The sequence below is a fragment of the Symphalangus syndactylus genome, chromosome 6, assembly GCF_028878055.3.
Source record: "Symphalangus syndactylus isolate Jambi chromosome 6, NHGRI_mSymSyn1-v2.1_pri, whole genome shotgun sequence".
Taxonomy (NCBI): Eukaryota; Metazoa; Chordata; class Mammalia; order Primates; family Hylobatidae; genus Symphalangus; species Symphalangus syndactylus.
Window position 1 is genome coordinate 52,453,407 of NC_072428.2, and position 25,994 is coordinate 52,479,400.

At 41.0% G+C, this 25,994-nt stretch overlaps 1 protein-coding gene across 3 annotated transcripts in view; it reads left to right on the forward strand.

Annotated features, from left to right (window-relative positions):
• The window catches only part of RNF121 (ring finger protein 121), a 68,510-nt gene that overhangs the window by 17,475 nt on the left and 25,041 nt on the right, over positions 1-25,994 (forward strand). The window contains exons 2-4 of one of the 3 annotated variants that reach the window (XM_063641278.1): positions 11,715-11,752; positions 15,228-15,369; positions 20,701-20,824. In XM_063641278.1, coding sequence (XP_063497348.1) covers positions 11,715-11,752; positions 15,228-15,369; positions 20,701-20,824 — 304 coding nt within the window. The remainder of the gene's footprint in view (positions 1-11,714; positions 11,753-15,227; positions 15,370-20,700; positions 20,825-25,994) is intronic. The other 2 variants (XM_055282795.2, XM_055282796.2) reach the window with 2 other exon arrangements.

Sequence of the window (25,994 nt, forward strand, 5' to 3'; positions counted from 1 at the left end):
CCCAAGCATTTGCTTTGTGTCTAGTACTAAGTGTGAAGTGTGAAGGGGATGCTGAACAAGTAAGCCATTTATCCTTGTTTCCAAAGCAGTTACTATTACTTAACATCTGTCTGTCATTTATTGAACACATACAGTATACCAGATTACGAGCTAGTTCTCTGAAATACAAAGAAGAATAAGACTCAAATGATCCTTGAACCGTTTCAGATCCATTAAGATGGCTAAATGGGAAAAACTGTTTGCGAATCATATATTAATAAGGTATTTGTCTATAGAACATATAAAGAGCTTTTACAACTCATCAATAATAAAAAAAAAATAACCTAGTAAAAAATGGGCAAAAGGCCGGCCCAGTGGCTTACACCTGTAATCCCAGCACTTTGGGAGGCTGAGGAGGGTGGATCGCTTGAACCCGGGAGTTCAAGACCAGCTTGGGCAACATAGGGAGACCCCATCTTCCCTGAAAATAAAAAATAGCCAGACATGGTGGCTCGTTTCTATAGTCCCTGCTACTCGGGAGGCTGATGTGGGAGTATCACTTGAGCCTAGGAGGTTGAGGCTGCAGTGAGCTATGTTTGTGCCACTGCACTCCAGCCTGGGCAACAGAGTAAGACTCTGTCTTTAAAAAAAAAAAAAAGAAAGAAAAATCCACACAGAAACTTATACACAAGTATTGATAGGAACATTACTCATAATAGCCCCAAAGTAGAAATAACCTAAATGTCTATCATCTGATGAAAGGATAAATAAAATGTGTCTGGCTATACAGTGGAATATTATTTAGTAAGAAAAGCAGTGAACTCCTGATAAGTGCTATAACATGGGTGATGGGTGATCCTTGAAAACATTTTAATAAGTGAAAGAAGACAGTCACAAAAGATCACATACTCAATGAATGAATTTATTTATTTATTTTTGAGATAAGGTCTTGCTGTGTTGCCCAGGCTGGTCTGTAACTCCTGACTCACGAGATTTTCCCCTCTCACCCTCCACAGAGTAGCTGGGTTTACAGGCATATGCTATCACATTCAGCTGCTGAATGAATTCATTTGTATGAAAGGTCCAGAAAAGGCAAATATATAGCAGTATAAAAGAAATTAATGGTTACCAGGGCTTGGGGATGGGAATGAGGAGTTAGTAAATGAGCATGAGGTTTTTTTTTTTTTTTTAGAATGATGGAAATGATTTAAAATAAGATGGTTGCATCTTATTTTATTTTATTTATTATTATTATGTTTTTGGAGACAGAGTCTCCCTCTGTTACCCAGGCTGGAGTGCAGTGGTACGGTCTCAGCTCACCACAGCCTCTGCCTCCCGGGTTCAGGTGGTTTTCCTGCTTCAGCCTCCTACATAGCTGGGATTACAGGTGCTCTAGAGGCTCTTTTTTTTTTTTTTTTTTTTTTGAGACAGTCTCACTGTGTCGCCCAGGCTGGAGTGCAATTCCATGATCTTGGGTTGCTGCAACCTCTGCTTCCTGGGTTCAAGCAATTCTCCTGCCACAGCCTCCCTAGTAGCTGGGATTACAGGTATGCGCCACCACACTTGGCTAACTTTTGTATTTTTAGTAGAAACGGGGTTTCACCATGTTGCCCATGTGGTCTCAACCTCCTGACCTCAGGTGATCCGCCTGCCTGGTCTCCCAAAGTGTTAGGATTACAGGCTTGAGCCACCGTGCCTGGCTGGTTGCATCTTATTTTAAATATACTAACAATAATTGAATTTCTCACTTAAAATGGATGATATGGCTAGGCATGGTGGCTCACACCTGTAATCCAAGCACTTTGGGAGGCCAGCGCCGGAGGATCACTTGAGCCCGCAAGTTTGTAGAGACCTCGTCTCTACAGAAAATACAAAAATTACCCAGGCATGGTGGCATGTGCCTATAGTCCTAGCTACTCAGGAGGTTGAGACTGCAGTGAGCTATAATCAAGCCACTGTGCTACAACCTGAGTGACAAAGTAAGACCTGTCTCAAAAAAAAAAAAAAAAAAAAACTGGGCAGTGAAGGAGTGAAGGTGAGTAGAGAATTCTAGAGAGAAAAGACGGCAGCAGCCAAAGAAAGCACTGAGGGATGAAAGAGATAGTTCAGTGTGGCTGGAATGTAAGCCATTTGGTGGAGAGTGGTGAAATAAGATAGCTGGTTGGGCCATATTATGAAGTCCCTTGTGTGTCCTACTAAGGAGTTTGAACTTTAACCCCAAGGCAATAGAAAGTCATCAAAGTTTGTCAAAGTAGTAGGATGATGCAATCAGGTGTGTGTCTAATAAAGATCACTGTGGCTTCTGCTTTGTCATGAATCTGTGCTGGCAAAGTTAAGAGTCGGGGAGATCATTTTGGAGGCCACTGCAATTGTTAGAGAAAGAGCAAGGGATAAAGTCTGAACTAAGGCACTATGGCAATGAAAAACTCAAGGGAGATTTTATAGATGTTTAGATATAATCAGCACATGAACCGTACGGGCTGTAAAGGCCTTGGGAGTTCATAGAGGATAGTTCTGTTCTGAAAGATTCTGGAGGAGGTGACACCTAGATTGGATCTTTAAAGATGGATAAAAAGTTTGAGTATATGGAAAGCTGCAGTGCATATAGGAAAGAGTGAGAGAGGAGGGCCAGATAGGGAGGAAGCCAGACTGAAAAATAGGAATTTGATGGGATAGCAATTGAAGAACCAAAGAAGCAACCTTAGTTGCTCCCAAATTTGAAAAGTTTAATTTAAAAAGGTTTTTGGCCAGGTGCAGTGGCTCACGCCTGTAATCCCAGAACTTTGAGAGGCCGAGGCTGTTGGATCACTTGAGGTCAGAAGTTCGAGACCAGCCTTGTCCACATGGTGAAACCCCATCTTTACTAAACATACAAAAATTAGCCGGGTGTGGTGGCGTGCACTTGTAGCCCCAGCTACTTGGGAGGCTGAGGCACGAGAATCGCTTGAACCTGGAAGATGGAGGTTGCAGTGACCCGAGATTGCTCCACTGCACTCCAGCCTGGGCAACAGAGTGAAACTGTCTCCAAAAAAAAAAAAAAAAAAAAAAAAAAGCCTATCAACTCAGCTGGCCTGGAGGTTGTGCTTTCCGATGAGGGGTGGGGGTGAAGGGCAGACAGCAGCTGCAGCAGTTGTTACAGCCAACATCTACTTTCACTTCACTGCCCAAAATGTGCCACCCTTGTCAGGCTAAGCATATCCAGTGTCTGCATGATCTCCAGCTGATTTATGACTTTGGTGGCCTGAAAGGTGAGGTTTCCACTTCAACTTATTAGCCTTGAATTCTTGGCAAAGCTAAGGAGTTGGGGAAGAATGGGAATGAGAGGAGAATGGGGAGCTACAAATGTGGTAGCCTGTGAACATTTGGACTTCACTTGTTATCTTAATCACGCAGAAGACCACAGTATCTGAACCCTGCCAGATAGAGACAGTCAGCCTGGTTGTGCTGAACCTACCAGGTTCATGAGCTAGCTAATCTGTCTTTTTCTCTGGGGCTTACACAGCATTTTGTGTATATGTCAAAGGTTATCCTTATATTATTTTATGTTTAATAGTCTGTCTCTCCCTACTTCTTGGACTGTGAATACATCAAGGGCAAAGGTTGGGCTTATTCCTCTCTAATGTTTTGTGAAAGAATGAAGTCTCGGCTGGGCATGGTGGTTCACGCCTGTAATCCTAGCACTTTGGGAGGCTGGGGTGAGCGGGTCACTTGAGCCCAGAAGTTCAAGAGCAGCCTGAACAACATGTGGAGACCCCTTATCTACAAAAAATTTTAAGAATTAGCTGGGTGTGGTGGCACGTGCCTATAGTCCCAGCTACTCAGGAAACTGAGGTGGGAGGATTGCTTGGGCCTGGAAAGTCGACACTGCAGTGATCTATGATCGCAGTACCGCACTCCAGCTTGGGCGACAGGGTGAGACCCTGTCTCAAAAAAACAAAAACAGGCCAGGCATGGTGGCTAATGCCTGTAATCCCAACACTTTGGGAGGCCCAGGCAGGCATATCACTTGAGGTCAGGAGTTCAAGACCAGCCTGGCCAACATGGTGAAAACCCCATCTCTACTCAAACTACAAAAATTAGCTGGGTGTGGTGGTGCGTGTCTATAATCCCAGCTACTTGGGAGGCTAAGGCAGGAGAATCTCTTGAACCCAGGAGGCCAAGGTTGTGCCACTGCACTCCAGCCTAGGTGACAGAGTAAGACTCCATCTCAAAACACACACACATGGCCGGGCGCGGTGGCTCACACCTGTAATCCCATCACTTTGGGAGGCTGAGGTGGGTGGATCACGAGGTCAGGAGTTCAAGACCAGCCTGGCTAAGATGGTGAAACCCTGTCTCTACTGAAAAAAAAAATACAAAAAATTAGCCGGGCGTGGTGGCACGTACCTGTAATCCCAACTACTCTGGAGGCTGAGGCAGAGAATTGCTTAAACCTGGGAGGCAGAGGTTGCAGTGAGCCAAGATTGCGCCAGTGCACTCCAGCCTGGGTGACAGAGCAAGACTCCATCTCAAAAACAAAACAAAACACACACACACACACAACTCACACAAAAAACCCAAAAACGAACAAAACATACAAAAAAATAATTCTCTAGCTGTATAGTTGATCAGTCTTTAATATGAAAGGATCAGCTGAATTGTCTGAAATGCTAGGTTGCCCAGCCAAAGAGGTAGAGGATTGGGTTTCAGAGGTTAGGGCCCTTTACAGTTAGCAGATACCTGAAACCAGGGTGATCTGAGTGATGGATATCTTTGATGTATGCATATGGTAGTCGCTTGGTAGATTTTTATTGATATAGCCAGGCACGGTGGCTCACGCCTGTAATCCCAGCACTTTGGGAGGCCGAGGTTAGTGGATCACTTATGTCAGGAGTTTGAGACTGGCCTGGCCAACATGATGAAACCCTGTCTCTACTAAAAATACAAAAATTAGCCAGGCGTGATGGCTTGCACCTGTAATCCCAGCTACTGGGGAGGCTGAGGCAGGAGAATCGCTTGAACCCAGGAGGTGGAGGTTGCAGTGAACCGAGATCTATGCCACTGCACTCCAGCCTGGGCGACACAACAGAGTGCAGGACTCTGTCCTAAAAAAAAAAAAAAATCGTTGATATGATTTGGTAGCATCCAGTTATACCTCACCACACTAAAGGCATCCTCCTTTTTTTTTTTTTTTTGAGGCGGAGTCTTGCTCTGTCTCCCAGGCTGGAGTGCAGTGGCGCAATCTCGGCTCACTGCAAGCTCCGCCCCCTGGGTTCACGCCATTCTCCTGCCTCAGCCTCCTGAGTAGCTGGGACTACAGGCGGTATCTTACTTTTAATTCTGTGGTAACTAGGGAAACTATGGCAGTTTTGAAGGCCAAAGTATTATAGCTCACTCCAGAACTTTGGAGTCAGACAGATTTTATTTGAATTATTATAGCATTTTAGCTGAAGAATGCAATAATGAATGAGGCTGGGTATGGTGGCCCACGCCTGTAATCCCAGCACTTTAGGAGGCTGAGGCGGATGGATCACCTGAGGTCGGAAGTTTGAGACCAGCCTGACCAACATGGAGAAACTCCTTGTCTACTAAAAATACAAAATTAGCTCGGCGTGGTGGCGCATGCCTGTAATCCCAACTACTCAGGACGCTGAGGTGGGAGAATCACTTGAACCTGGGAGGCAGAGGTTGCGGTGAGCCAAGATTGCACCATTGCACAAGAGCAAAAACTCTGTCTCAAAAAAAAAAAATGCAATAATGAAAGTCATCTAAGCCAACTCATTTTATAAATGAGGAAACTGAGGCATAGAGAGAGGTACCCTATTCATTGACATATAGCAAGTAAACACCTGTGCCAGATTAGGATGTACATTATTTTTTTCTTCACTGAGAAGGGTAATTTGTTGCCCTGAACCAATTTTTTGAGGTGAAAAGTGGGAGCGAGATGTAACCCAAGCCCCTGCAGAGGGTAGTCCTCTGTAGTCCTAGCTACTTGGGAGGCTGAGGTAGTCTCAGCTACTTGGGAGGTAGTCCCAGCTACTTGGGAGGCTGGGGTGGGAGGATTGCTTGAGCCCAGGGATTTAAGGCTCTAATGTACAATGATCATGCCCGTGAATAGCCACTGTACTCCAGCCTGGGCACCACAGCAAGACCCTGTCTCTTTAAAAGAAAAAAAAAAAAAAAAAAAGCCATGGACAAAGGCTATGAATAGACTTTTCTCCAAAGAAGATACACAAATGGCCAAAGAGCACATGAAAAGAAGTTCAACATCATTTAGCTGACAAGGAAATGGAAAATCAAAACCACATTGAGATACCATTTCATAGTCACTGGATGCTTTAATCAGAGATTATAAGTACTGGGAAGGATATGGAGAAATTGGAACCCTCACACACTGCTTAGTGGGACTGTAAAATGGTGCAGCTGCCGTGGAAAACAGTTTGCTAGTTCCTCAAAAGATTAAGCAGAGACTTACCATATGATCCAGCAATTCTACTTCTAGGTATACAATCAAGAGAAATGAAAACATATATTCACACAAAAATTAAAAATGGGTGTTCATAGTAGCATTATTTATAATAGCCAAAAAGTAGAAACAATGCCAACTTCATCAGCTGATGAATGGATAAATAACATGTGGTGTTTATACGATGGAATATACTTTGGCAATACAAAGGAATGAACTACAGTACATGCTACAAAGTGGATGAACCTTGAAAGAATTATGCAAAGTGAAAAGAAGCCAGTCCCAAAAGACCATATATTTATGATCCAGTTTATATGAACTGTCTAGAATAGGCAAATCTATAGATAGAGACAGAACGTAAATTAGTGGTTGCCTTGGGCTGCAGGGAACATGGAGAGTGACTGCTAACTGGCACATGATTTTATTTTGAGGTGACAAAAATGTTCTCAACTTAGATAGTGGTGATAGTGGCACAACTTTGTGAATATACTAAAAATTATCTGAATAGTATACTTAATTTTTTTAAATTTTAAATTGACAATTTATATATTTGTGTAAGTTTGTGGGCTATAGAGTGATGTTATAATTTATAAATACATGGCCAGGCTCAGTGGCTCACGCCTGTAATCCTAGCACTTTGGGAGGCTGAGGCGGGCAGATCACTTGAGGTCGGAAGTTCGAGACCAGCCTGGCCAACATGGTGAAACCCTGTCTTTACTAAAAATACAAAAATTATCTAGGCATGGTGGCGCATGCCTGTAATCCTAGCTACTCAGGAGGCTGAGGCAAGAGAATAACTTGAGCCTGGAAGGCGGAGGTTGCCGTGAGCTGACATCGTGCCACCACACTCTAGCCGGGGTGATAGAGCGAGACTCTGTCTCTCAAAAAAAAAAAAAAAAAAAATTTCATAAATACAATGTGGAATAATTAAATCAAGCTAGTAACATACCGATCACCTCAAATACTTAACATTTTTTGTGGTGACTACATTTGAAAATTCACTGTCAGCAATTTTGTAATGTACAATATTCTGTTATGAACAGTATTAACCATGCTATGCAATAGAACTCAAAGAAAAAACATATTCCTCTTGTCTGAGATTTTGTACAGAGTAGTACATTTTATTTACTTTTTAGAGATAGGGTCTTGCACTGTCATCCATACTGGAGTGCATTGCTGTGATCAGGGCTCACTGCAGCCTCAAACTCCTGGGCTTAAGCAGTCCTCCTGCCTTAAGCCTCCCAAGTAGCTGGGACTACAGACACATGCCACCACGCCTGGCTAATTTATTTATTTTTTGTAGAGATGGGTTCTTGCTGTGTTAGCCTGGTCTCAAATTCCTGGCCTCAAGAGATCCTCTGCCTCAGATTCCCAAAGTGCTGGGATTACAGCCATGAGCCACCGTGCCCAACTTCAGAATAGCACACTTTAAATGGGTGAATTTTATGGTATGTGAGTTAGATCTCTGTAAAGTTGTTAAATAGAGTCAAGTGTACAGATGTGTATGGCTGTAGATGCAATTTGTGAATGTGAGTGCTGGGATGTAGTAGCAGTGCTTCTCAAACTTTAATGTACATATGAATTACTTCAGTATCTTATTAAAATTCAGATTCTGACTGAGGAGGTCTGGGATGGAGTCTGCGATTTTCTCTTTCTTAACAAGCTCTCAGGGTACTCTTGGTGCTAGGCTGTAGACCACACTTAGCAAGGCAGTAGAGGATGTTTGTTCTTCAATAAATGGGGTCTGTCTAAAGAGCCTACTAGAGACCAGAAGGATTTGGCCAGAGTTTTGCAGTAAGGCAGAATGTGGTTTGGTGAAGGAAAGGGCCTTAAGGGACAAAATGAGCAGCCTGCCTACAGATGCAGAGATCATAGATTTTACGATATTTTGGGGGGACAGGAGACCTGTTTGTGGGGTACGTTCTCTGAGTCTTTTGCACCTAAAAAAAATGTAGCAGTCAACTTCTCATCATTTTTCATCTTTGCAAAATGTTCTCTTGCCCTCTGCCTAGCATTTATTTTTGGTTTAATGTCTTTCAAATCTGGGCATGACTGGGGGCCTTGTGAGATCCTAGTTGGGGAGCAGTTGGCTAGCATTAAGTCACTGTAGGTCTTAGGAGTTGGATAAGGGCTCATGAATCAGTAAGTACCCTTATCTTGAGAGCCTTACCTAATTAGCTACCTGAGCTTTAGACAAGGTGCCTTCAGACTGGGTTAGTGCTTGGCCCCAAATGAATAAACTCCTTAATGAGGGAGCAAATAAAGATGTCTTTCCAGATGGTACAGGTTAATTATAGCCATAGTTTACACCTTCCCTTATTTTTTTTACTTGAGCCAGAAGACGGGTTTGGATGTAACTTAAATAACCTTTTGGTCAGGAGGCAAATATTAAAGCCAGATCATGTCTTACTCTTAACATTTGTAGTACTCCATGAAGTGCTAATGATCCTCTAACCCTCAAGTCTAGTCTCAGCCTTAGTGCTTGCCCTTCTGAGCTGCTTTCCCTGAGGCTCTGACAGCATTACTGTCCTCTGCTTCACCAACATTCAATTATCTCTGGCCTCTTCTAGTAGTTTTAAAATAAGTCCACTTTCCCAGGAGGAAAGGCAGTGAAATCACTTGATCACCTTGAATATACCTTCTTCACAGCTCTATAATGAAGTCAGAAGTCTTATTTCTCTATTTTCTAGATGGAGAAACTAAGCCATAGACAGTAGCATGCTTGGTCCATTATGTCAAAGAGAGGCACCTTCATGCCTGGCCCAGTATTCCAGATTTTCCTAGTTTCCCCCTCATTGGATTTGGTTTCTTGAACAGGTAGTTGCTTTGTTTTGTTACATAGTTTTTAACATGATTTCCCTGGTGTCAAATGAATACTCCTTTCCCTGATGCTTATTAGTTATTTTTCAAGTGTTTGTTTACTCTATACAATTTAAGCATCTCCAGGTGAGGTGCTGGTTTGTCAGCATACTTGCTTCCCTTAATAAAGATAGTTTTCTTCAATTCCACAAGTACTCACTGAGTGCTTAATATATGCTCAGCTCTGTGCTATTCTCCTTGAAAGACATAAATCAGTATAAAGTGTGTCTTGGCTCTGAGGGAACTAATATGTTCATGGGATGGAAGCAAATAAACAGGGCCAGGACTAGGGTGAGGGAAACAAGGTGCTAGGGTATAAACTTTAGAGAGCCATTCACTCTTAAGGTCATGCAAGTGCAGGGTAGCTACCTGAGAGTGAGTGCTTCCTTAAATTTTGAGCCCCAGGTCTCTTGCTTGCCTTATCCTGGTGCTAGAGACAAGCTATTAGACCACTTAGAAAGGATGTCTAAGATAACATGAGACTGAATGACTAACATAGAACAGTGCTTCTCAAATTTAATGTACATATTGATCACCTGGAGGTCTTATTAAAAGGCAGATTGTGATTCATTGGGTCTGGAGTGGTACCTGAGATGTTACATTTCTATCAAGCACCCAAATGATGCTGATACTGCCAGTCCATGGGCTACACTTTGAGTAAAAAAGAGAAATAACCATGCTGGAGAAAGGCAGAGGACGAAATTCCCTAGGCTAGGGAATCAGGAAAGTTGCAGTTGGAGCTGGGTTCTTAAAGGATAACTAGGATGTGGATAAGAAACAAACAACAACAACAACGAAAAATAGGGAAGGGTATTATAAGTAGAAGGAAGGGTATGCAAAGGCCCAGAGACAGAAATGAGTCCCACGTGTCTCGGGACGGTGAATAGACAGGCTTGGTAAGATGCAGGTCCAAGCTGGAGAAGAAGAAGAAAAGAGTTTTGACATGTAGCTTGAAACCTGTGCGTGGATTGTTATTTAGAAATGTGATTCATAATTGCCTGCTCAGGTACCTCCTGTGTGTCCCCTCAGAGTATCTGACCTCTATCCTTCTGGGAGATGAAGGCCTGAGTCAGGGCACCTGAATAAATTCTGTGAGGCAGTGTGGGTAGGAAAAGGAAGGAGGGATGTTGACTTCATTACCCAGATTGGTTAGGCAAAGTCCTGGTAAATTTATTTTTTGACTTAGCTGGGAGATGTAGCAGTTGGAAAGCCCACCTTCAATAGTGATGGGCATTTCCAGTACACATACATAAAGGATGCCTGGTAAATATGTACTGATTTGACTCAGTAGTAGAATGGAGTTCTACCTGTGTTATTATTTCAAATGTTCAACTTATGGGACTTTCCTGAAGTTAGAACAGTGGGTAACAGGACCTTGAACATCTTAAGTACTAAAGGAATGGTTGTTGATTGATTTGAGTATTTCTAAGGCCTTGTCTCTCTTCTGTAGATCAGATCAAAGAACATTTTCAGCTCAATTCAGTATAAGAATGCATTGACTGACTTATGTACTGAGACTTGGGTATGCTTCTGTATGACTGCAAGGAGGTAGAAGACTTGAGCCCTAAACTCAAAGAATGTAGTATTATTCTAGAGCAGTGGTTTTCAACTAGGAGGATGCAATGGCAATATATAGGACACCTTCCTCAACAGGGAATGAACCACCCTAAAATATCAGTAGTGCCAAGGTTGAAAAACAAGCTCTGAAAAGATAAGACTACCAAATAGAACGAGAACTTTGAAGTTGGATGGCTAGTGATATCGCTAGTTAATAGCAGCAGGGCAAGAACTAAGTTCAGTTTGCCCAGGTCCAGTGTAGCCTAGCAGCTACCATAGGGCCATTTAGAGTCATACAGTGTTATATCTAACTCTGTCTCCCACTAATCCTGATTCATACTTTTTGCTCTAGCCATACTCAATTGCTTGTGTACTATGCAATTTTATTCCTTCCTGTCCATTTTAGTCCCTTTGCCTGGAACATATTTCTCTTATTTCTTCTTCTGGATAATTCACATCTCTTCCATAAAGCCTTCCCTAGTCTAAAACACCCCAGATTGGGTTAAAAGGTTAAAAGGCAAGGCACCTCTTTATTCTATAGCTAGTCTTTATTATATAATAGATAAATTTTCTGTTTACGTCTGTCTTTCTCACTAGTCTGTGAGCATCTTTGGAGTTAAGAATTCTTATCCTCCTCTGCCCTTATTGCCTAGCACAGATGTGCAACACGTTCAGTCATAGACATGAGCCAAACTAAGCGATTAAAGAAGGGAGAGATCAGTGTGAAATAGAATGGTTGGTAAGGCTTCATAGAGATACTAAGGCTTGAAGCTTCTCTAATTCCTTGAAGATACTGATAAATGTGTGAGCACCTTATATTGGCAGGGACAGTTTTAAGACAGTAACGGATTTTTCTGGTGGTGTCTTTCTACAGGTTGATATGTCAGACCTCTCTCCAGAGGAGCAATGGAGGTAAGTGTGGCAGTTCGGGCCCTGCAGACTAGGAACTGCAGGTTAACCCAGCTAATTGAGTGATACATCTACCCATTTTGCTTTCTTGTCAGTAGGAGGCAGTGGCTCATGACCAGTAGGACTGGTGTTTTGGGATCTCTCTAAGTATCTGGGTTGCTCTCTTAGTCTGGAATGTGTAAGTAGATGATTGCACCAAATCATCTATCTAGGTTTCAATACCATTTCTACCATTTACTAGCTATGTGATTTTTGAGCAAGTTACTTAACTTCTCACAACCTTACTTTGCCCCATTTGTAAAATGAGGATCATAACAATATCTATACCTCATAGAGTTGTGAGGATTAATATATGTGAAATTCTTAGAAGAGTGCCTGGAATGTGGTAAGCTTCCAGTAAGTGTTAACTGCTTCGAAGATGATTATCATTAACATCATCATCATTATCCATGATACAGGATGGGGAGCTCTGGTTAAGAAAATGGGAGATGTATCTTCTGTTCTCAACTCTGCAACTAACTTGTTTTGTAAATAGAATGAGCCAACATATATCTTATAATGATTTCTCATCAGTAGAAGGGTTTCAGAGTGCCTGCCCCAGGAACTTCACAAGGTGACTGACCAATGAGGTGATATCAACTGTAGAATTTAATAGTGAGAAAAAAACCTATTGATTTTATTTAGATTAAAACTATTGACTATAAAAACATAGAATGGCAAAAATACCTGTTCACATGACAAACCCAGTGTGATTTTAGGTGATTTTAAGCTTAGTATAAACCAGTTGTGTACTTCAGCTACCAAAATATTCTGAATAATTTAGAAGATGTTCATAGAAATATGCTATCTGCTGTAAGAGAGGTGACAGTGCCACTGTGGTCTGCTCTGCTGAGGTCACAAATATTTTGTCCTAAGCATGGCATATTAAAAAGATCTTTAACTGGATCATGTGTAGAAGAAGGCAACCCGGATTAATAGTCTTCACATCATGTTATATGAACAGTGGTTAAAAGATCTAGAACTGTTAGCCTCAAAGGGCACAGGAAAATAGTGGTAGGAACAGGATAGTTTTGTTTTGTTTGAATAACATCATGATAAATCTTGAAGGGGTGGCATTGGGAAAGAAGAGTTGATATGTCCTTTGTTGTTACGGAGTATCAGATTAGGTCTAATGGACTGAAGCTATAAGAAGATAGATTTTTTTTGTCTCATTGTCAGAAATGTCTTTAATAGTCAAGGTATATTGAGGTAATGAGCTTTCTGTCCCTAAAGCATTGGGATTTTATTCATTTAAAAGCAAATATTAGTACCTGCCCAGGTGTGGTAGCTCCCATCTGTAATCCCAGCACTTTGGGAGGCCAAAGTAGGAGGATCCCTTGAGCCCAGCAGTTTGAGGCTGCAGTTTGTCTAGCCTGGATGACAGAGCGAGACTCTCTAAAAAAAGAATATATGTATATGTACCTACAGTATGCCAGACACTGCTGGTTCTAAAATAGATTACCTTAAAAGGCATGTGTTCTCAGCCAGTGGAAGTATTCAAGCAAAGATTGCAAAAATGATTTTTGCATTGGGTGGGAACTTGAACTGGATGACTTCTCTGGTCTTTTCTAGATCATTCTTTGACTTCATTTTGTGCACATCCTTTCACTGATACGTTGTCTGAGAACAAGGAACTTATCTCTTGCTATCTTTTTAACTCCTCATAGCCCTTAGGTGTTTTTAAGTGTGCTCTACCCTCTTAGCCTATTCTCACAACAACTCTTGAGGCAGGCAGAAAAAATATGGACTCCTTTTGACATATGAAGAAATTGTGATGTACAGATGTGATGTACAGATGGCCATATAGGTGGGTCTGAATCTAAGTTTCGAACTCCCAATCCTATTCTCTTTCTGTCAAGATTCTCCCACCCAGGGTAAAGTTTGTCAGATGAACCCTTAGGTGCTGGCTTACTGACTGGCATTTGGCTTCCCACTCTGCCCACCAAGTTTTCCCCCCTTACATTTTGTTATGAAAAACTTTAAACACATAGAAAAGTTGAAAGAATTGTACAGTGAACACCTTTATACTTACTACCTGGGTTCTACACTTTTTGTTATATTTGCTTTATTGTTTATAATTCATCCTTCTCGGTTATTTTTGCTGTTAATGTTTCATTGCCCATGGAAATTCCATGAAGACACTATTTATGTTGTCCTTTTCCTCCCTCCTAAATACCCTGGTGTAATGGGAATTGTATAAAAGCTTATGACTCAAGTTACATTTGTATTTGATTTTCTTTATTATTTATTTAAATTTGCCCTTTCCCACATGTTCTGATGTATTTGATTTTCTCTCTAATCCTTCTCTTCTCTCTCTTTTTTTTTTTTTTTTGAGACGGAGTCTCATTCTGTCGCCCAGGGTGGAGTGCAGTGTTGTGATCTCAGCTGACTGCAACCTCCACCTTCCAGGTTCAAGCGATTCTCCTGCCTCAGCCTCCTGAGTAGCTGGGATCACAGGCGTGCACCACCACACCCGGCTAATTTTTGTATTTTTAGTAGAGACGGGGTTTCGCCATGTTGGCCAGGCTCATCTTTAACTCCTGACCTCAAGTGATCCTCTGGCCTCAGCCTCTCAAAGTGCTGGGATTACAGGTGTGAGCCACCGCGCCCGGCCTCTGATTCCTTTCTCATTCCTCTCCTTTTGATGACTGTGACCCAGAGTGGTAGGAGTGACTGTTCTTAGAGCAAGTTTTTAGCCAGCATTGGCCAAGGGAATCACTTGCTGCCAGTCTTTAAGACCAGAGAATGCCAGCCTTAGATTAATAAAAAGTTTCCAGCTGTACTCTCTAATTACTAAACTTCCTTGAGCCTTTGAAGAGGCTGTTTACCTGTGGATACTGAGGGTAAAGTCACTGTTGGATTAGTATAAAGTTGAAGCAGTCCAGACTTTTTAGGCTTTAACTAGTCTTAAGGATTTCTGACCCTGGCAGAGAGGGTAGAATGAATAAAGCAAGACTTTAATCCTGGAATCAGCACACATTTGCAGTATTACCCCTTTACTGCTGTCATAAATATCGGTGACTAAGATTGTGAGACTTTATGGCTATAACCTCTTTAGGTTACTTTCTCGTTCCAGCATCAGGTTGAAATAGGCTTGAAATGGGCAACGATGCAGGTTTCTCCTGGGACCTCCTTCATGCTACAGGAAAGGTGTCAGCTGTTTCTGCCATGGGGGCAGGCAGCAGACCACTTAGCTCTAATTCCAATATCTAGGCTTGGTGGCGGCGGGTGGGGGGGGGGGTCCGTAGAGCCTGTATTCTATCTCTATATGCCTGTCTGTTAGGGTGTGTGTCCTAGCCCCTAATTTGTGTGGTACCCTGCAGCTATGAAGCAGGGAATGTGTTCTGAACTATGTACTGGTGGGATATCCCTGGAAAGCACTGTCCCTTTATCACTACAGCATCCCTGACTTGATTCACCCCATGTGTTTGGCTTTCAGGGTCGAGCATGCACGCATGCATGCCAAGCACCGTGGCCATGAAGCTATGCATGCTGAAATGGTCCTCATCCTCATTGCTACCTTGGTGGTGGCCCAGCTGCTCCTGGTGCAGTGGAAGCAGAGGCACCCACGCTCCTACAATGTAAGCCACTTTGCCTCTTACTTCTTTGTCTGTCAGTCATCAAGAGACCCTTCCTAAGTATTCTAGGGCCCAGCCTAATCCAGGCCACATGGAGGTGGAGAAAGACAATAACAATGAACTTTATGTATGAATGATGAATAGTGTATTGGCGAGTGTGTGTCTAAGGGTCAAGTGATTCAGAGAGTGAAAAGAATAGAACATAGAACATAAGACTATGTTCATGGGCAGAAAAGATAGGTTTTCCCTTCGAAACGTGGGACAGATTCATGAAGGAGATAATCATCAGGAACTATTCAGCTGGAGAGAGCAAAGATGACTTGACTGGGAAAACTAAGCATCTCATGAATCTTACAGGATCTAGATTACACTAATCTAAATTTTTTTTAAAAAGGGCCGGGTGTGGTGGCTCACGTTTGTAATCCTAGTACTTTGGGAGACTGAGGTGGACAGATGGCTTCAGCTCAGGAGTTCAAGACTAGCCTGGGCAACATGACAAAACCCTATATCTACAAAAAATACAGAAATTAGCCAGGCGTGGTGGCGTGCGTTTGTAGTCTCAGCTGCTGGGGAGGCTGAGAGGTGGGAAGATTACTTGAGCCTGAGAGGTCAAGGCTGCAGTGAGTCGTGATCGTGCCATTGCACTCCAGCCTGGGAGACAGAGCAAGACTCTGTCTCAAAAAAAAGAAAAAGAAAAAACAGTAATGGATGAAATTAGGTGGGAAAATGACATACAGAAAACAAATAGCAAAATGGCAGAAGTTAATTCTTCCTTATCAGTAATCACTTTAAATATAAATGGATTAAATTCTTCCATTAGAAGACAGAGATTGGCAGATTGGTTTTAAAAATCCCCTCATTTATTGATATGCTGTCTATAATAAATTCACTTTAGGTGGAAAGACACAAGCCAGGAGTGGTGGCACACACCTGTAATCCCACCTATTGAGGAGGCTGAGGTGGGAGAATTGCTTGAGCCAGGGGATTCAGTAAACTCATAAATGAGTGAAAGCCCCCTTGGCATTTCTGTGCTTATATGTAGAAATATTTTTAATTATATAATGTTGGCTAATCTGCAAAGATTTTTACAACCTATTCTGAAGAAAGTGAGTATGCATATATGCACTGTAGTAATTTTCAATAAACTTTTTCCTTAAGTGTGGAATCCTTTCTTTAAACATTATTGTAAGGAAAAACTCAATCTGGGAAACAGTTAAGAGGCTGCTCTGCTTGATAAGAAGGTTGGGTAACCCTAACACCTCTGCTTCCCTCTCTGAAATCGCTAGGACTCATCATAGCACTGTTAGAAAACCACTGATGTGTTATTCACTAGTTAATTCTTAACAGGAAATGTGTCTGTGACTTAATGAGGCCAGTTGTACTAGGAGTGTGCAGTTTTCTTATTACTACCACATCCTGTAAACATAATGCTGAATTTTATTGGTGAGAGGATATGCTAACATGATAGCACATCTTACACTGAGAAACTTATATCTTTAGAAAATAAGAAAAGAAATCTACCTAGGAGTGGAATTGCTGAGTCATGTGGTACTCTGTGTTTAATGTTTTGAGGAACTGATAAATTGTTTTCCACAGAAGCTGCACAATTTTCCATTCTAACCTAAAGTGGATTGGGTTTTCATTCCTCCACATTCTCATCAAGACTTCTTACTTCTTTCACTCCGTTTTTTTTTTTTTTAATTTTATTTATTATAGCTACATTAGTGGATGTAGATGTCATTGTGGTGTTGATTTGTATTTCCCTAATGACTAATGATGTTGGGCATCTTTTCCTGTGCTTATTGGTCATTTGTATATTTTCCTTAGAGAAATGTTTGTTTAAGTCTTTGCCCAATTTTTGGTTGAATTTTTTGTCTTTTTGTTGAGTTGTTAGAGTACTTCATATAATCTGGATAATAGACCATTATCAGATATATGATTTTAAAATATTTCCTCACATTTTATCGGTTGTCTTGTCACTTTATTGATAGTGTCCTTTGATGCATAAACAGTTTTTAATTTTGATGAAGTTCAGTATATCTATTTTTTTATTTTATTGGTTGTGCTTTTAGTGTCATCTAAGAATCCATTGCCAAGTCCAGGGTCATAGAGATTTACCCCTATGTTTTCTTTGAAGAGTTTTATAGTCTTGGCCAGGTGTGGTGGCTCACGCCTGTAATTCCAGCACTTTGGGAGGCCGAGGTGGGCAGATCACAAGGTCAGGAGTTTGAGACCAGCCTGGCCAACATGGTAAAACCCCGTCTCCAATAAAAACACAAAAATAGCTGGGCGTGGTGGCACATGCCTGTAATCCCAGCTACTCGGAAGGCTGAGGCAGGAGAATCCCTTGAACCAGGGAGTCAGAGGTTGCAGTGAGCCAAGGTCGCACCACTGCACTCCAGCCTGATGACAGAGCAAGACTCCTTCCAAAAAAAAAAAAAAAAGAGTTTTATAGTCTTAGCTCTTACATTTGGAGTTTTGGTCCATTTTGAGTTTTTGTAAATGGTGTGAGATAAGAATCTTAAGTTCATTCTTTTGCATATGGATAGCCAGTTGTCCCAGCATCATTTATGGAAGATCGACTTCTTTCTCCATTTGATGGTCGTGGCATGTCACGACCTTGTCAGAAATCAATTGATCAAAGACATGTTGGCTTATTTTTGTACTCTCAGTTTTATTCCGTTGATCTATACGTCTGTTCTTTTGCAGGTACCACATTGTTGTGATTACTGTAGCATTGTAGTAAGTTCTGAAATTGGAAAGTATGGTCCTCAACTTTGTTATTCTTTTTCAAGATTGTTTCAGCTATTCTGAGTCCTTTGCAATTCCTTATTAATTTTAATATCAACATTTCCGTTTTACAAACAAAAGCAGTTGGGATTTTGATAAGGATTGGATTGATTCTCTAGATTGTTTGCGGAAATGTTTCCGTCTTAACAATATTAATCTTCCAGTACATGAACACAGGATATCTTTTCATTTGTTTGGGTCTTTAATCTCTTTCATCAATGTATTGTAGTTTTCAATGTACAAGTCTTTCACCTCCTTTGTTAAACTTATTCCTAAGTATTTTATTCTTTTTGATGCCATTGTTAATGGAATTTTAAAAAATTTCCTTTTTGAATTATTCATTGCTAATATATAGAACTTCAACTGATCGTTTTGTGTTAGTCTTCCAACTTTGCTGAATTTATTAGCTCTAATAGTTTTTAAAGTTTTTTTTTAGGATTTTTTACATATAAGATTGGTCATCTGAGAGTAGAGAGAGTTTCACTTCTTCCTTTCCAATTGGATACCTTTTTTTTTCCTGAGACAAGGTCTTATTCCGATTGCCCATGCTGGAATGCAGCGGTGCAGTTTGGCGATTTCGGCTCACTGCAGCCTCGACTTCTGCAGGCTCAGGTGATCCTCCCACCTCAGCCTTCCAAGTAGCTGGGACTACAGGCGCACACCACACCACCAGGCTAATTTTTTGTTTTTGGTGGAGAGAGGATTTCGCCAGGTTCCCCAGGCTGGTCTCGCCCTCTTGAACTCAAGCAATCTGCCTGCCTCGGCCTCCCAAAGTGTTGGGATTACAGGTGTGAGCCACCGTGCCTGGTCTTCCTATTACAAGCTGTGTTTTAGTACGAGTTAGCAACCTGTCAGGAATGTTGTGGAGGGGATGTTTGTGATTTTTTATGGGATGATTGACTGGACTTCTTGAAGTCCTCCCAGTTGGCTCTGAAATCTGTGTCAAATTGAATTATCCACAAGAGGTAAAGGCCTGTCTTGTTGTTAGAGGATGAAGCAGACCTGCCTAGAGACAGGATGAGGTTTTCATTCTGCAAAAGTTATGTATATTTGTTATCAAAAATTTGAACAATATGACAGTATGTGACATAGAAATGAAAAGTGTCCAGAGGGAACCACTGTTAATCAATTTGTTATAGATAGGAAAAATCTGCAAGTGTATGTTTATAAATTTTTAGATGTTTATGACATCCATTAGGTTCTGCAGCATTTTCCACCTAATGCTATCTCTCAAATATCTGTCCATATTGGTGTGTATATCATCCTCTTAAACTAATGACTGCATAGTAATTTTTTTTTTTTTTTTTTGACAGGGTCTCTGTTGCCCAGGCTGGAGTGCAGTGGTGTGATCTTGGCTCACTGCAACCTCTGCCTCCTGGGCTCAAGGGATCCTCCCACTTCAGCCTTTTGAGTAGTTGGAACTACAGGTGCGAGCCACCATGCCCCACTCATTTTTGTGTTTTTTGTAGAGACGGTTTTACTATGTTGTCCAGGCTGGTCAGGAGCTCCTGGGCTCAAGTGATCCATCCACCTCGGCCTCCCAAAGTGCTGGGATTACAGGAGTGAGCCACCATGCCCGGCCTGCATAGTATTTTGGAAAATAGATATAAAATAAAATTTAATTTACCTTTATCAGTTGACTTGTTAATTAACAGTTTATCACAGTTGCAAGCAACAATTTAGTAAGCTTCTCATACATAAATTACCTGCATACCTGTGCAAGCAGTTTTATAGAATGCACTCCTAGAAATGAAATTGCCTGGTCAAAAAATATATGTGTTTTAATTATTAATGGAACTTGCCAAATTGCCCTCCAAAAAAATTATAGCTATTATAGTTTACAATCCATCAACACAGATTTAACAGAGCTGTTACCCAGTGTTAAAGAAGGTGTAGGGAATAGTCAGTATTTTTAATCTTTGTCAGTGTGATAAGGTGAAAAATACCTGATTTTATTAAGTATTTCTCTAATTATTAGTGAGGTTGAGCATGTTTTCATGCTTAGTGGTCATTTGGTTTCTTTCAATTATTTGTTCATATCATTGACTAGATTTATATTTGATATATTTTTTTGAGACAGAGTTTCCCTCTGGTTGCCCAGGCTGGAGTGCAATGGCGCAATCTCAGCTCACCGCAACCTTCGCCTCCAGGTTCAAGTGATTCTCCTGCCTCAGCATCCCGAGTAGCTGGGATTACTGGCATGCGCCACCATGCCCAGCTAATTTTGTATTTTTAGTAGAGACAGGGTTTCTCCACGTTGGTCAGGCTGGTCTCGAACGCCTGACCTCAGGTGATCCGCCCACCTTGGCCTCCCAAAGTGCTGGGATTGCAAGCGTGAGCCACTGTGCCTGGCCTGATATTTCCATTTTTATCGAAGTAATACGTACCATAGTTTTAAAAGTCAGATAGTTCTACAAGACTTCAGACGCGAAACACGTTGGTCCCCTGCCCAACTCTGTCGGTCTCTGATTCTTCTGTGGCCACTACTTTTATTAATAACTTTTTTAGTTCATTTCTGATACTTTTTTTTTTTTTTTTTTTAAGATACAGGATCTCAGCCTGTCACCCAGGCTGGACGGCAGTGACTCCATCATAGCTCACTACAGCCTCAAACACCTGGGCTCAGGCAATCCTCCTGCCTCAGCCTCCCAAGTAGCTAGGACTACAGGTACAGACCACCACACTTGGCTAATATATATATATTTTAATTTTTTGTGGAGTTGGCTCTCGCTATATTGCCCAGGCTGGTCTTGAATTCCTGGCCTCAAGTGATCCTCTTGCCTTAGCTTCTCAAAGTGTTGGGATTATAGCATGAGCCACCACAGTTGGCCTTGTGTTTTTTAAATAACATATTTATGCTAATGTATAAATTTCTACTTTATTATATTTAAATATAATATTTGTGTTTTTTAAATAACATGTTTATACTGATGTATAAATTTCTACTTTTAAATATTATGTATTGACTTCCTACTTTGGAAGGTAATGATTATGTGGTTTGTTTTTTTTGTTTTGTTTTTTGTTTTTTTTTGAGACGGAGTCTCGCTCTGTCACTCAGGCTGGAGTGCAATGGCATGGTCTCGGTTTACTGCAATCTCTGCCTTCTGAGTTCAGCAATTCTTCTGCCTCAGCCTCCCAAGTAGCTGAGACTACAGGTTCACGCCACCACACCCAGCTAATTTTTGTATTTTTAGTAGAGACATGGTTTCACCATATTGGCCGGGATTGTCTCGATCTCCTGACCTCGTGATCTGCCCGCCTTGGCCTCCCAAAGTGTTGGGATTACAGGCATGAGCCACTGTGCCTGGCAGTAATAATTATCTTATACTGCTATACCTATACCCGTCACATACTACAAATATTTCCTCCTTCCAATTTTTAAATAAATATTCATCGTTTACATTATTAAGTATTATATGTAAGTATTATTCACAAGATGTATTATTCACAGCTTGAGCCATATGATGTATTTGGTACATGTTCTTTCCTTTGCTTAGGTTTCTTTCGGAATGTTTCTTACTGATTTGTAAGAGCTCTTTTTAGGTCAGGAATAAGCCTTTTGACGTATTTGCTACGGATATCTTTCCCCAGTTTGTCATTTGATTTTATCTGTAGAATTGGTAGAAAAATTTTTATAGACTAGATTTATGAACGATCTTTTTTTTTTTTTTAAGACGAAGTCGTGCTCTGTCGCCCAGGCTGGAGTGCAGTGGCATGCTCTCGGCTCACTGCAACCTCCACCTCTCTGGTTCAAGCGATTCACCTGCCTCAGCCTCCCAAGTAGCTGGGATTACAGGCTCCTGCCACCATGCCCAGCTAACTCTTTGTATTTTAGTAGAGAAGGGGTTTCACCATGTTGGCCAGGCTGATCTCGAACTCTGGACTTCAAGTGATAACCTGCCTCGGCCTCGCAAAGTGCTGGGATTACAGGTGTGAGCCACCGCACCGGGCCCGATTTATGAACGATCTTGTTGGCTAAGTACTCTATTGTTTGCTATTCTGTTTGGATGGCCCATCTTGCTGTTCCTGATTTTCTGTCCTGGTTCTTAATAAAGTTCTTCCGCCTGCCTAGGCATATTTTAGGTAATAGCCATAGCTACCAATTTTACAATTCTTGTGGATCTCTCATTCTCAAATCTGCTGTAGGTTAAAGGTCAGTTCTAGAGAGGAGAAGCAGAGCATAAATACAGTTGGGACATTACCACCTATGTTAATTATGTAGACATAATTAATAACACTAGCTAGCATTTATTGAGTACTGTCTATTTATTTGTTCAGTCAGTAGATATTCGTTGATCCTTTTCTAGTCCCACTCTGGGGCTGTGCTCAGTTATATTGTTTCCTTTGTGGAGAAACCACTTTGAAAAACAGTTTCAAACTGTTTTTAAATTAAATTCCCTATGATCTGGGAGTTTAATTCCTAGATATACGCCAAGAGAAGATTTTGGTACATCCTCCTAGGATTTTTCTTTTTTCTTTCTTTCTTTTTTTGAGTCAGACTCTTGCTCTGTTGCCCAGGCTGGAATGCAATGGCGCAATCTCGGCTCACTGCAACCTCCGCCTCTTGGGTTCAAGCGATTCTCCTGCCTCAGCCTCCCAGGTAGCTGGGATTACAGGCGTCTGCCACCGTGCCCAGCTAATTTTTGTATTTTTTAGTAGAGACAGGGTTTCACCATGTTGGTCAGGCTGGTCTCGAACTCCTGACCTCAGGTGATCCACCTGCCTTGGCCTCCCAAAGTGCTGGGATTACAGACGTGAGCCACCATGCCCAGCCCCTCTTAGGATTTTTCATAGCAGCACTATTTGTAGTAGCAAAAACTTGGAAATGACAATACTCACGTAAAGGTGAATGGGTAAATTAGTTGTGATATATACACATAATGGAATATAACATATAAAATAATACATATAACATACTTATAAAAAGACAAAATATAAATAACTATAGCTACAAATAACGGTAAGGATGAAGCTTAGCAGTATAATATTGAGTGCAAAAGAAGAGTCCTAGAAGACCACTTATAAGTTGACACTTTTTATAGAAAGGTAAAAATAATGGAAACTTAAGTGGTATGTTTTTTTTTTTTGGCTAAGTTTGTGTTACGCATAAATGGTGTGTTTTAAAATTATGCATATGTGTGATAAAACCATATTTTACTTTATTTTGAGACGGTCTTTTTCTGTCACCCAGTCTGGAGTGTGGCGGCATGATCACAGCTCACTGCAGCCTCAACCTCCTGGCCTCTGTTGATCCTCCCACCTCAGCCTCCTAAGTAAATGGGACCACAGGTGTACACCACCCTTGCCTGGCTAATTAAAAAATTTTTTTTCTAGAGATGAAGGTCTGCCTGTGTTGACGAGACTGGTCTCAAACTACTGGGCTCAAGCAGTCCTCCCACCTTGGCCTCTCAAAGTATTGGGATTACAGGCATGAGCCACTGTGCCAAGCCAAAACCATATTTTAAAAAGCAAGGGAATAGAATCAAGATTCCAGATGATGGTAACCTTGTATGGAAGAGAGATTGCAGGATAGGATAGAGAAGAGCACATAGCTAGATATAAGTAATTTCAGATGTTTCACATCTTGGGTTCATTTGTGGGTTCAGTATTTATCATGTTATTAAATAATTAATGTAAAAAGTAAAGAAATTATGTCATGTGGTACAGGATGGATGAACCTTGAAGACATGCTAAGTGAAATAAGCCAGTCACAAAGAGACCAATATGATTCCACTTATATCTAAAGTAGTCAAATTCATAGAAACAGAAAGTAGAATGATGGCTAGGGAGTGGGGGGAATTAGGGCCTATAGAGTTTCCATTTTGCAAGACAAAAAAGTTCTGGAGATCTGTTACAAAATAGTAACAGATAGTAATACATAACACTATTGAACTGTATACTCAAAGATGGATAAAATGGAAAATTTTTTGGTTTTTGAAACCACAAAAGTAGTTTTGGTTGACACAGTGACTTAACACCTCTAATCCCAGCACTTTGGAAGACTAAGGTGGAAGGATCACTTGATTCCAGGAGTTCCAGACAAGCTTGGGAAATGCAGGGAGACTCCGTTTCTACTAAAAATTTTAAAAATTAGCTGCCAAGTAGTGCCAGCTACTTGGGAGGCTGAGGCGGGAAGACTGCTTGAGCCCAGGAGTTTAAGCCTTCAGTAAACTATGATCACATCACTGCACTCCAGCCTGGGTGACAGAGTGAGACTCTGTCATTTAAAAAAAGACAAAATAATAATAACTTTAAAAAATTGAAGGTGGTCCATGCGTGGACTAATGATGAGAATGTTCATTAACCAAAGAATTTGAATAATTTATTTTTTTCTCTACCTAAAATTCAAAAATAAAGCAAGAAAGAAAGCAACTACCAAGATAGGGACTTACCTTCCCTTAAGACACACTATAAGAATAGACAAACAGATCAGTGAGACAAAATGCAGATCTCAGAGATGGATGGGAATTTAATATATCATAGAGGTGTAACCACCAATCAGTAAGAAGGTATTCATTGTTAAGTAGATTAGTTGAGAAAACTGACTCACCACAAGGAGAAAAATTAAAACTAGATTTGTACATAATACGGAATACAAAGGGGATTCAAGATAAAGACCTAATTATGAAAGGTAAAGTTATGAAACTAATTTTTAAAATAAAAGCAGTCTGGGTGTGGTGACTCATGCCTATAATCCCGGCACTTTGGGAGGCTGAGGCGGGCAGATCACTTGAGCCTAGAGGTTCAAGACCAGCTTGGGCAACATGGCCAAACCCTATCTCTACAAAAAATACAAAAATTAGCCAGGTGTGGTGGTGCATGCCTGTAGTCCCAGCTACTCAGGAGGCTGAGGTGGAAGGATCACTTGAGTCCAAGAATTTGAGGTTGCAGTGAGCTGAGATCATGGCACTTGACTACAGTGTGGGTAACAGATGAAACCTTGTCTCAAAATAAATAAGTAAATTAACTTTTTTAAAAATAAAAATATAAGCAAGTAAGAAAGATTTGATAAATTTGATTTTATAAATTAAGGATTTCTGTTCTGTTAAAGATGTGATAGGCAGAGTTAACTGATAACTGAATGGAGAAGAGATGAGTAATGATTAAAACTCATTAATTTTTATTAGTAGATTAATATCTATCCAGAGAAACTCCTACAAATCAACAAGACAGCAACTCCAATAGAAAAACAGGCCAGGGATATGAACCAGTTTACAGGAGAGGAAACCCAAAAGGCCATTAAGCATGAAAAGAGATGCTCAGAGTCATTGGTAATTAGAGAAATGCATATAAAAATATGAGATATCACTTTACATCTATTAGGTTGGCAAAAACTAGAAAGCTGAATAGTGCCAAGTGTTGGCAAGGATCAGAGGCTGTAGAGCTTTTTTGTGCTTTTTTGTGGGTATGGTACAGGCATTGTTGATAGCAGCATGGCATTGCTGAGTCAGCGAATATACACATACCCTGTGACACATCCTAAGGGGATATGTAAGAGGGTGTTCACTGAAGTGTTAATTATGGCTGACCGTTGAGGAGTTGGAGGCAATCTGGATATCTATCTCTGAGGGAGTAAATAGGTAAAATGTGACGGATGCATATCATGAAATTGTTTTACAGTTAAAAGCAATACATTGAGTACCTATAGGAACTTGGGAGGACCTTAAAAGCATAGTACTGAGTGGAAAAAGTAAGAAACAGAAAGATGTATAACACGATGCCAATTAATAAAAATACAAGCAGAGAAAGCAATAAACAGCTTGTATGAACAGGTACAAACAAAAATATACATGTGAAGCACATTAGAATGTATGTGGACTGAGGAATATTAATAAAAG